This window comes from Rhinoraja longicauda, chromosome 30, assembly GCF_053455715.1.
Source record: "Rhinoraja longicauda isolate Sanriku21f chromosome 30, sRhiLon1.1, whole genome shotgun sequence".
NCBI classification, from domain to species: Eukaryota; Metazoa; Chordata; class Chondrichthyes; order Rajiformes; family Arhynchobatidae; genus Rhinoraja; species Rhinoraja longicauda.
Window position 1 is genome coordinate 26,664,509 of NC_135982.1, and position 12,384 is coordinate 26,676,892.

General features: G+C 48.8%; 1 protein-coding gene across 1 annotated transcript in view; it reads left to right on the forward strand.

Moving 5' to 3' along the window:
* The window catches only part of arhgef19 (Rho guanine nucleotide exchange factor (GEF) 19), a 76,126-nt gene that overhangs the window by 39,274 nt on the left and 24,468 nt on the right, over nt 1–12,384 (forward strand). The window contains exon 3 of the mRNA XM_078425049.1: nt 9,086–9,514. Within this exon, the coding sequence (XP_078281175.1) occupies nt 9,086–9,514 (429 nt within the window). The remainder of the gene's footprint in view (nt 1–9,085; nt 9,515–12,384) is intronic.

Consider the following 12,384-nt stretch of genomic DNA (forward strand, 5'->3'; position numbering starts at 1 on the left):
GAAAGAGGGGAGATTTAATAGGATCCTGAGGGGCAACTTTTTGGGTGTATGGACCGAGCTGTTTGAGAAAGTAGTTGAGTTAGGCACTATGTCAAACCACTTGGACAGGCACAAAGTGCTGGAGTAACTCAGCAGGACAGGCAGCATCTCTGGAGAGAAGGGATGGGTGACGTTTTGGGTCAGGACCCTTCTTCAGACTGATGTCAGGGGAGTGGGCGGGACAGAGATGGAATGTAGTCGGAGACAGTAAGACTAGTGGGCGAACTGGGAAGGGGGAGGGGATGGAGAGAGAGGGAAAGCAAGGGCTATCTGAAGTTAGAGATGTCCATGTTCATACCGCTGGGGTGTAAGCTACCCAAGCGAAATATGAGGTGCTGCTCCTCCAATTTGGGCTGGGCCTCACTCTGACAATGGAGGAGGCCCAGGACAGAAAGGTCAGATTGGGAGTGGGAGGGGGAGTTGAAGTGCTGAGCCACTGGGAGATCAAGTAGGTTAAGGCGGAGGTGTCACTTGGATAGGTACATGATAAGAAAGGGATATAGAAAAAACACAGACAAATTCGACTTGTTAGATGGGGCATCTTGGTCAGGATGGATGGGTTGGGTTGAGGTTAGGGGTTGCTAACTTTCTCACTCCCAAATAGGTGACAAAGGGTGACGTCACCGCCCCGCGCCCCACGTGACCTCACCCAGCCAGTGGCCACATGCTCCCGCTCCACCAATGGCGGCCGCCCTGGCAGGAAACACGTGACCGCTGGCTGGGTGAGGTCACGTGGGGCGTGGGGCGGTGATGTCACCTTGTATTTGGGAGTGATGAAATTGGCAACCTTACTCCAGCATTTTGTGTCTATCTTTGGTTTAAACCAGCATCTGCAGTTCCTTCCTACGCCTTTAAAGACACTTGGACAGATATATGGACAGGTAAGGTTTTGAAGAATATGGGCCAAATGCAGGTAAATAAGACTAGGTTAGATGGATATTTTGGGTGGTGTGGGTGAGTTAGGCCGAAAGGTCTGTTTCAATAATGTATGATTCTGTGACTAATTCTCTAATGCATATCTCAACTTTGACAACTTAGATGTCAACTTCTTTGCATCGGCGAAACCAAACACAGTCTCGGCGATCGTTTCGCTCAACACCTTCGCTCAGTTCGCCTGATCTCCCGGTGGCTGAGCACTTCAACTCCCCCTCCCACTCCCAGTCTGAACTTTCTGTCATGGGCCTCCTCCAGTGCCATAGTGAGGCCCACCGGAAAATGGAGGAACAGCACCTCATATTTCGCCTGGGCAGCTTGCAGTCCAGCGGTATGAACATTGGCTTCTCCAACTTTAGATAGTTCCTCTGTCCCTCCCCTTCCCGGTTCTCCCTCTATCTTCCTGTTTCCACCTATATCCTTCCTTTGTCCCGCCCCCTGACATCAGTCTGAAGAAGGGTCTCGACCCGAAACGTCACCCATTCCTTCTCTCCTGAGATGCTGCCTGACCTGCTGAGTTACTCCAGCACTTTGTGAAATAAATACCTTTGATTTGTACCAGCATCTGCAGTTATTTTCTTACACTCTCATCTTTGACATGATCCTTCGTTTGTTTTCTCTCTCTCTCTAACTAAACTCAACTAATATCACTCTTGACTCCCGCATCCCAAAGACGTGCTGGTTTGGAGGTTTTTCGGCCTCTGTACTGGTCGCACGGTGGCGCAGCGGTAGAGCTACTGCCTTGCAGCGCCAGAGACCCGGGTTCGATCCTGCCTACGGGCGCTGTGTGTACGGAGTTTGTACGTTCTCCCCGTGACCTGCGTGGGGTTTTCTCCGGGTGCTCCGGTTTCCTCCCACACTCCAAAGACGTGCGGGTTTCTAGGTTAATTGGCTTGGTATAATTGTAAAATGTCCCTGGTGTGTGTAGGATAGCGTTAGTGTGCTGGGATCGCTGGGCGGCACGGACCCGGTGGGCCGAAGGGCCTGTTTCCGTGCTGTATCTCTAAACTAAACTAAACTAAACTAAACTAAACTAAAATTGTCCCTAGAGTGCAGGGAGTGGATGTGAACGTGAATAACATAGAACTGGTCTGAACGGGTGATAGATGGTCGGCATGGACTTGGTGGGCCGAAGGGCCTGTTTCCATGCCGTACCTCTGAACTAAACTAAACTAAAATGTGATGAAATGATTGTGATTGAAAATGTATGAACCATTGCAGCAGGGAGGCAGAGAGCAAAGGGGTAGAATGCATTTGCATTACCAAAGGCAAACCTGGTCACTCTTGAGTGTGGGCTCAGTGGGCGGTTAAGTATATATTCTGTGCTTAATCAAGGATTGTATTTCTATAAAGCAATAGTTTTACTGACCTGTATGCAAAACATGACCTTGGTACATGTGACAATAAAGAACCATTGAACATTAATAAATAGACAATAGACAATAGGTGCAGGAGGAGGCCATTCGGCCCTTTGAGCCAGCACCGCCATTCAATGTGATCATGGCTGATCATTCTCAATCAGTACCCCGTTCCTGCCTTCTCCCCATACCCCCTGACTCCACTATTCTTAAGAGCTCTATCTAGCTCTCTCTTGAATGCATTCAGAGAATTGGCCTCCACTGCCTTCTGAGGCAGAGAATTCCACAGATTCACAACTCTCTGACTGAAAAAGTTTTTCCTCATCTCCGTTCTAAATGGCCTACCCCCTTATTCTTAAACTGTGGCCCCTTGTTCTGGACTCCCCCAACATTGGGAACATGTTTCCTGCCTCAGTTGAAGGTAGACACAAAATGCTGGAGTAACTCAGCGGGTCAGGCAGCATCTCTGGAGAGAGGGAATGAGTGACGTTTCGGGACGAGACACATTAATAAAGTTTAGTTTAGTTTAGAGATACAGCATGGAAAACAGGCCCTTCGGCCCACCGAGTCCATGCCGACCACCAATCACCTGTTCACATTGGTTCTAAGTTATCCACTTTCACTTCCACTGCCTGGGCAATTTTACTGTTTAGTTTGGTTCAGTTTGGTTCAGAGATACAGCGCGGGATCAGGCCTCTTCGGCCCTCTGGGTCCACGCCAACCAGAGATCCCCGTAATAAGGTGTTGCATGAAAGTTTGCAGCAGAAATGAAGTGCTCGTGGAATAATATTTTTGAGAGCGGATGGAAGATTGGGTAATATTCTGAGAACCGAGTGGGGATGGATAAACGCACCATTGTCAGGTTGGCAAGCAGTGACTTGCCCAGTGCCTCAGGACCTGCAGTTACTTAATGACTCAGATGAAGGGGCCAGGTGATACACTCATAATCATAAGTTATCAGCCAAGTATGTTTTGCAACAGATGAGGAATTTCATTTTGCCACACAGTCATACTCACAAAATACAATTTAACATAAACATCCACCAGAGAGACTCTTCCACACTCCTCACTGTGATGGAAGGCATTGGTGGAGCGGGAGCACGTGGCCGCTGGCTGGGTGAGGTCACGTGGGGCGCGGGGGCGTTGACGTCACCCCTTGCCCCTTATTTGGGAGATACGAAGTTGGCAACTGTAAGGGTGAGTGAGGTACATGTACAATGAACGTCTTGCAATCAGCAGCACCACTGGTACACGGACAAGCCCATCAAGACCCAAGATCGATTAAATATCAATTATGACGATGCTATATTAAAGATGCTCTATTGATTATTAATCATCGCGATGTTGTGGAGATTGTGAGATGGAATGAAAACCTCTGGGTGCGTAGGTCCACGACTCAGGCGGCACGGTGGCACAGCGGGTAGAGTCGCTGCCTCACAGCGCCGGAGACCCGGGTTCGATCCCGACCACGGGCGCTGTCTGTACGGAGTTTGTACGTTCTCCCCGTGACCTGCGTGGCTTTTCTCCGGGTGCTCCGGTTTCCTCCCACACTTCAAAGACGCGCAGGTTAATGTTCTTTGGTACAAAAAATGGAAATTGCCACTAGTCTGTCGGACAGTGCTTGTCTACGGGGTAATCGCTGGTCGGCGTGGACTCAGTGGGCCGAAGGGCCTCTGTCCGCACTGTATCTCGGGCGGCACGGTGGCGCAGCGGTAGAGTTGCTGCCTTACAGCGAATGCAGCGCCGGAGACTCAGGTTCGATCCCGACTACGGGCGCCGTCTGTACGGAGTTTGTACGTTCTCCCCGTGACCTGCGTGGGTTTTCTCCGTGATCTTCGGTTTCCTCCCACACTCCAAAGACGTACAGGTATGTAGGTTAATTAACTGGGTAAATGTAAAAATTGTCCCTAGTGTGTGCAGGATAGTGTTAGTGTGTGGGGATCGCTGGGCGGCGCGGACTCGGTGGGCCGAAGGGACTGTTTCCGCGCTGTATCTCTAAATCTAAAAATCTAAAAAAATCTCTACACTAGACTAAACTAAACTTTGTATGTGTAGGAAAGAACTGCAGATGCTGGTTTAAATCGAAGGTAGACATAAAATGCTGGAGTAACTCAGCGGGTCAGGGAGCATCTCTGGAGAAAGGTTACTATGTGATGTTGCTCATATTTCTAAAACACATTTGATCTTCTAGAGGTGTACAAAATCATGAGAGGAACAGATCGGGTAGACGCACAGAGTCTCTTGCCCAGAGTAGGGGAATTGAGAACCAGAGGACATAGGTTCAAGGTGAAGGGGGAAAGATTTAATAAGAACCTGAGGGGTAAAGGATGGGGGGTGTATGGAACGAGCTGCCGGAGGAGGTAATTGAGGCTGGTACTATCGCAACGTTTAAGAAACATTTAGACAGGTGCATGGATAGGACAGGTTTAGAGGGAGATGGGCCAAACGCAGGCAGGTGGGACGAGTGTAGATGGGGCATGTTGGCCGGTGTGGGCAAGTTGGCCTGAAGGGCCTGTTTCCATGTTGTAAGACTCTATGTTCACAAGTTCACAAGTTATAGGAGTAGAATTAGGCCATTCGGCCCATCGAGTCTACTCCGCCATTCAGTCACAGCTGATCTCTGCCTCCCAATCCCATTTTCCTGCCTTCACCCCATAACCCTCGACACCCGTTCCAATCACGAACTTGTCGATCTCTGCCTTAAAAATATCCACTGACTTAGACAATCGACAATAGAAAATAGGTGCAGGAGAAGGCCATTCGGCCCTTCGGCTGATCATTCTCAATCAGTACCCCGTTCCTGCCTTCTCCCCATACCCCCTGACTCCGCTATCCTTAAGAGCTCTATCTAGCTCTCTTTTGAATGTATTCAGAGAATTGGCCCCCACTGCCCTCTGAGGCAGAGAATTCCACAGATTTACAACTCTCTGACTAAAAAAGTTTTTCCTCATCTCTGTTCTAAATGGCCTACCCATTATTCTTAAACTGTGGCCCCTGATTCTGGTCTCCCCCAACATTGGGAACATGTTTCCTGCCTCTAACGTGTCCAACCCCTTAATAATTTTATACGTTTCGATAAGATCCCCTCTCATCCTTCTAAATTCCAGTGTATACAAACCTAGTCGCTCCAGTCTTTCAACATATGACAGTCCCGCCTTTCCGGGAATTAACCTAGTAAACGTACGCTGCACGCCCTCAATAGCAAGAATATCCTTCCTCAAATTTGGAGACCAAAACTGCGCACTGTACTCCAGGTGCGGTCTCACTAGGGCCTTGTACAACTGCAGAAGGACCTCTTTGCTCCTATACTCAACTCCTTTTGTTATGAAGGCCAACATTCCATTGGCTTTCTTTACTGCCTGCTGTACCTGCATGCTTCCTTTCAGTGACTGATGCACTGGGACACCCAGATCACGTTGTACGTCCCCTTTTCCTAACTTGACACCATTCAGATAATAATCTGCCTTCCTATTCTTACCACCAAAGTGGATAACCTCACACTTATCTACATTAAACTGCATCTGCCATGCATCCGCCCACTCACACAACCTGTCCAAGTCATCCTGCAACCTCATAGCATCTTCCTCACAGTTCACACTGCCACCTAGCTTTGTATCATCGGCAAATTTGCTAATGGTACTTTTAATCCCTTCATCCAAGTAATTGATGTATATTGTAAATAGCTGCGGCCCCAACACCGAGCCTTGCGGTACCCCACTAGTCACTGCCTGCCATTCTGAAAGGGACCCATTTATCCCCACTCTTTGCTTTCTGTCTGTCAACCAACTTTCTATCCATGTCAGTACCCTACCTCCAATACCATGTGCTCTAATTTTGCCCACCAATCTCCTATGTGGGACCTTGTCGAAGGCTTTCTGAAAGTCGAGGTACACCACATCCACCGGCTCTCCCCTGTCAATTTTCCTAGTTACATCCTCAAAAAATTCCAGTAGATTAGTCAAGCACGATTTCCCCTTCATAAAATTGGTCCATTAGAGAGTCAGAGTGGACAGCTATGTGCTGAGCCGGAAGAAATGGGGGAGATATTAAACAATTTCTTTTCTTCGGTATTTACCGAGGAGAAGGATATTGAATTATGTGAGGTAAGCGAAACAAGTAGAGTAGTGATGGAAATTAGGAGGATTAAAGAAGAGGAGGTACGGACACTTTTGAAGAATATAAAAGTGGATAAGTCTCCAGGTCCTGATAGGATATTCCCTAGGACATTGAGGGAAGTTAGTGCAGAAATAGCAGGGGCTATGACGGAAATATTTCAAACGTCATTAGAAACAGGGATGGTGCCGGAAGATTGGCGCATTGCGCATGTTGTGCCTTTGTTTAAAAAAGGTTCTAAAAGTAAACCTAGCAATTATAGACCTATTAGTTTGACGTCTGTGGTGGGAAAATTAATGGAAAAGATACTTAGGGACAATATATATAATTATTTGGATAATCAAGGCCTGATTAGAAACAGTCAACATGGATTTGTGCCTGGAAGGTCATGTTTGACTAATCTTCTTGACTTTTTTGAAGAGGTTACCAGGGAAATTGATAAGGGCAAGGCTGTGGATGTTGTCTATATGGACTTCAGTAAGGCATTTGGCAAGGTTCCACATGGAAGGTTGATTAAGAAGGTTAAATCGTTGGGTATTAATAGTGAGGTTGCAAGATGGATTCAACAATGGCTGAATGGGAGATACCAGAGGGTAACGGTTGACAATTGTATGTCAGGTTGGAGGCCAGTGTCTAGTGGAGTGCCCCAAGGATCTGTGTTGGGTCCACTGTTGTTTGTCATTTACATTAATGATCTGGATGATGGTGTGGCAAATTGGATTAGTAAATATGCAGATGATACTAAGATAGGTGGAGTAGTTGATAGTGAGGTAGATTTTCAAAGTCTACAGAGAGACTTGGGCCTTTTGGAAGGGTGGGCTGAAAGATGGCAGATGGAGTTTAATGCTGATAAGTGTGAGGTGCTGCATTTTGGTAGGACAAATCAAAATAGGACGTACAGGGTAAATGGTAGGCAATTGAGGAATGCAGTGGAACAGAGGGATCTGGGAATAACTGTGCATTGTTCCCTGAAGGTGGAATCTCATGTGGATAGGGTGGTGAAGAAGGCGTTTGGTATGCTTGCCTTTATAAATCAGAGCATCGAGTATAGAAGTTGGGATGTAATGTTGAAATTGTACAGGGCATTGGTGAGGCCAAATCTGGAGTATGGTGTGCAGTTCTGGTCGCCAAATTATAGGAAGGATGTCGACAAAATGGAGAGGGTACAGAGGAGATTTGCTAGAATGTTGCCTGGGTTTCAGCACTTAGGCTACAGAGAGAGGTTGAACAGGTTGGGTCTTTATTCTTTGGAGCGTAGAAGGTTGAGGGGGGACTTGATAGAGGTTTTTTAAATTTTGAGAGGGACGGACAGAGTTGACGTGGGTAGGCTTTTCCCTTTGAGAGTGGGGAAGATTCCAACAAGGGGACATAGCTTCAGAATTGAGGGACAAAGGTTTAGGGGTAACATGAGGGGGAACTTCTTTACTCAGAGGGTTGTGGCTGTATGGAATGGACTTCCGGTGGAAGTGGTGGAGGCTGGCTCGATTTTATTATTTAAGAGTAAATTGGATAGGTATATGGATAGGAGGGGATTGGAGGGTTATGGTCTGAGTGCAGGTAGATGAGACTAGGTCAGGGAGAATGGTCGGCGTGGACTGGTAGGGCCGGACAGGCCTGTTTCCATGCTGTAGTTGTTATATGTGTTATATGTGTTATATGTGTAAATCCATGCTGACTTGGAACGATCCTGTTACTGCGATCCAAATGCTCCGCAATTTCGTCTTTTATAATTGACTCCAGCATCTTCCCCACCACTGATGTCAGACTAACTGGTCTATAATTTCCCGTTTTCTCTCTCCCTCCTTTCTTGAAAAGTGGGATAACATTAGCTACCCTCCAATCCACAGGAACTGACCCGGAATCTATAGAACATTGGAAAATAATCACTAATGCGTCCACAATTTCTAGAGCCACCTCCTTAAGCACCCTGGGATGCAGACCATCAGGCCCTGGGGATTTATCAGCCTTGAGTCCCATCAGTCTACCCAAAACTTTTTCCTGCCTAATGTGGATTTCCTCCAGTTCCTCTGTCACCCTAGGATCTCTGGCCACTAGAACATCTGGGAGATTGTTTGTACCCTCCTCAGTGAAGACAGATCCAAAATACCGGTTCAACTCGTCTGCCATTTCCTTGTTCCCCATAATAAATTCCCCTGCTATTGTCTTCAAGGGACCCACATTTGCCTTGACTATTTTTTCATCTTCACATACCTAAAAAAGCTTTTACTATCCTCCTTTATATTATTGGCTAGTTTACCCTCGTACCTCATCTTTTCTCCCCGTATTGCCTTTTTAGTTGTCTTGGCCTCCACAGCCCTCTGTGGCAATGAGTTCCACAGATTAACTACCCTCTGACTAAAGAAGTTCTTCCTCACCTCCTTTCTAAAAGAGCGCCCTTTAATTCTGAGTCTATGGCCTCTGGTCCTAGACTCTCCCACCAGTGGAAGCATCCTCTCCACATCCACTCTATCCATGACAATAGACAGTGGACAATAGGTGGAGGAGTAGGCCATTCGGCCCTTCTAGCCAGCACCGTACATTCAATGTGATCATGGCTGATCATTCATTTTGCTTTGGGTTGAAGACTTCACCTTGTGTGTGTGGGTTTTTTTTCTGTTATAAAGTCTCGTTTCTCCTTTCAGGAAGGAAGATGCGAGTGTACTCAACGGACAGCCCTGGTGAGGAGTCGCTCAGCAGCGGGAGCCTGGACTGCGAGTCGATGTTTACCGGGACCCTCTTTGACGACGACTCGAAAGACAATGACTTCCTGAGCCAGAGCTTCTCGCTGGACGACGAGAGCGGGCCCTTGGACTCTAGTTGTGGCGAGCTGCCGCTGGAGCCCATGCCTGGGCTGGAGCCAGAAGCAGAAGCTAAAGGGGACATGGCTGTGGAGGGTCAGAGCCAGCCCGTCGCTGCCTGCCTAGAGCAGGAGAAGCGCCGGTTCTCGGCCTCGGAACTGATAAACCGACTGCACCTCTCGCAGAAGAGAGTCGCCCAGGCCTTGAAAATCAGCAAGTCCTTGACTCAGTCCCAGTCCAGGGAGAAGCTGACGGGCATCATGTCAGCCGAAGGTAAAGGTCGCACGTTCATCACTTCATAGGTTCCAGGAGCAGAATCAGGCCATTTGGCCCACCGGGCCAATCCGCCATTCAACAATCACGGCTGATCAACCTCTCCCGCCTGAATCCATTCTCCCGCCTTCTCCCCGTATCCTCTGACACCCGCGCTAATCAAGAATCTATCTATCTCCGCCTTAAAAATATCCACTGACTTGTGGCCTCCACAGCCGTCTGTGGCAAAGAATTCCACAGATTCACCACCCTCTGACTAAAGAAGTTCTTCCTCACCTCCTTCCTAAAGGAACACCCTTTAGTTCTGAGGCTGTGCCCTCTGGTCCTGGACTCTCCCACTAGTGGAAGCATCCTCTCCACATCCACTCTATCCAGGCCGCTCACTAGTTGATGGTTCAATGGGTTTTTATTGTCACGTGCGCACTGCGAGGTGAAATTATTATTGCATAACTCGTACAATGCACAGGTCAATGGTCAATGGTTTATATATTGTCAGGTGTACTAAGGTAGAGTGAAATATATATTTTTGCGTGCAGCTCAGCAAGCAAGACTTATCCCCGTACATAAACACAATTGCCCCAGTTAGTACAGGATGAACAGAACAGCGCGGTGGCTCAGCGGTAGAGTTACCGCCACACAGCGTCAGAGACCCAGGTTCGATCCCGACTACGGGCGCTGTCTGTACGGAGTTTGTACGTTCTCCCCGTGACCTGCGAGGGTTTTCTCCGAGATCTTCGGTTTCCTCCCACACTCCAAAGACGTGCAGGTTTGTTGGTTAATTGGCTTGGTGTAAACTCGGTGCGGACTCGGCGGGCCGAAGGGCCTGTTTCTGCGCCGTATCGCTAAACTAAACTCGACAGCCCACAGAGTCCAGATGCACGAGGTGCCACGGTGGCGGCCATTTTACAGTCCCAGCTGCAGTTGGCCACAGAGTCCAGATGCATGTGGTGCCATGGCGGCCATTTTACAGTCCCAGCTGCAGTTGGCCACAGAGTCCAGATGCATGTGGTGCCATGGCGGCCATTTTACAGTCCCAGCTGCAGTTGGCCACAGAGTCCAGATGCACGTGGTGCCACGGCGGCCATTTTACAGTCCCAGCTGCAGTTGGCCACAGAGACGGTTGCTTCCATTTTGGACGTCCCGCTAACCGATGTCGCACTGCTTTCCAGGCACTCTCCCTCCCTCGTTCCTCAAGCACAGAAGGTAATTCCCCCCGGTTACAGATAGATAGAGATACAGTGTGGAAACAGCCCCCTCCCCTGACATCAGTCTGAAGAAGGGTCTTGACCCGACACGTCACCCAATCATCCCTTCTCTCCAGAGATGCTGCCTGACCCGCTGAGTTACTCCAGCATGCTGTGGCCACCCAAGGTGTGTCGGGCCAGCGGGGGTGTCATGCTCTAAGCAGCAACAATCCCATCGAGAGAGGGGAGTCTTTCAGCCACTCACTAGAGGCACAGTTCAGACCCAAAGTCCACAATCATATTCTCCAACCCCAGTAACAAACTCGCCTCTAACTATCTCTAGATTCGGTTAGTTTTGGTTTCGGTTTCAGTTTCAATTCGGTGTCGCAGCGGTAGAGTCGCTGCCCAACAGCGCCAGGGACCCGGGTTCCATCCTGATTACCGGTGCTGTCTGTACGGAGTTTGCACGTTCTCCCCCGTGACCAAGTGGGCTTCCGCCAGGGTTTCGTTTAGTTTGGTTTAGAGATACAGCGCGGAAACAGCCACTGAGTCCGCGCCGACCAGCGATCCCCGCACACTGACACCCTCCTACACACACGAGGGACCATTTTACATTAACATCAAGCTAATCAACCTACGTGCCTGCACGTCTTTGGAGTGCGGGAGGAAACCGGAGCACCCGGAGAAAACCCACGCAGGTCACGGGGAGAACGTGCAAACTCCGTACAGACAGCACCCGTAGTCGGGATCGAACCCGGGTCCCTGGTGCTGTGAGGCAGCAACTTTATCGCTGCGCCACCGTGCCGCACACCTGTGTCTTTTGCACAGTTGGCATCGTGAGGTCTAGAAATGGCGAGTGAGTATTTCATAGAAACATAGAAAATAGGTGCAGGAGGAGGCCATTCGGCCCTTCGAGCCAGCACCGCCATTCATTGTGATCATGGCCAATCATCCACGATCAGTAACCCGTGCCTGCCTTCTCCCCATATCCCTTGATTCCACTAGCCCCTAGAGCTCTATCTAACTCTCTTCTAAATTCATCCAGTGAATTGGCCTCCACTGCCCTCTGTGGCAGAGAATTGCACAAATTCACAATTCTCTGGGTGAAAGAGTTTTTTTCTCACCTCAGTTTTAAATGGCCTCCCCTTTATTCTTAGACTGTGGCCCCTGGTTCTGGACTCCCCCAACATTGCACTGCCTCAATAGCAAGGATGTCCCTCCTCAAATTAGGAGACCAACACTACACTCACTACTCCAGATGTGGTCTCACCAGGGCCCTGTACAACTGCAGAAGGACCTCTTTGCTCCTGTACTCAAATCCTCTCGTTATGAAGGCCAACATGCCATTAGCTTTCTTCACTGCCTGCTGTACCTGCACGCTTACTTTCAGTGACTGGTGTACAAGGACACCGAGGTCTCATTGCACTTCCCCTTTATCTAATCTGACACCATTGAGATAATAATCTGCCTCCTTATTTTTGCCGCCAAAGTGGATAATCTCACATTTATCTACATTATACTGCATCTGCCACGCATCTGCCCATTCACTCAACCTGTCCAAGTCACCCTGCATCCTCCTAACATCCTCTTCGCAGTTCACACTACCACCCAGCTCACCTATCAAGTATCTGTCCAAGTGCCTTTTAAATGTAAATGCACCTGCCTCAACTACCTCCCCTGGCAGCT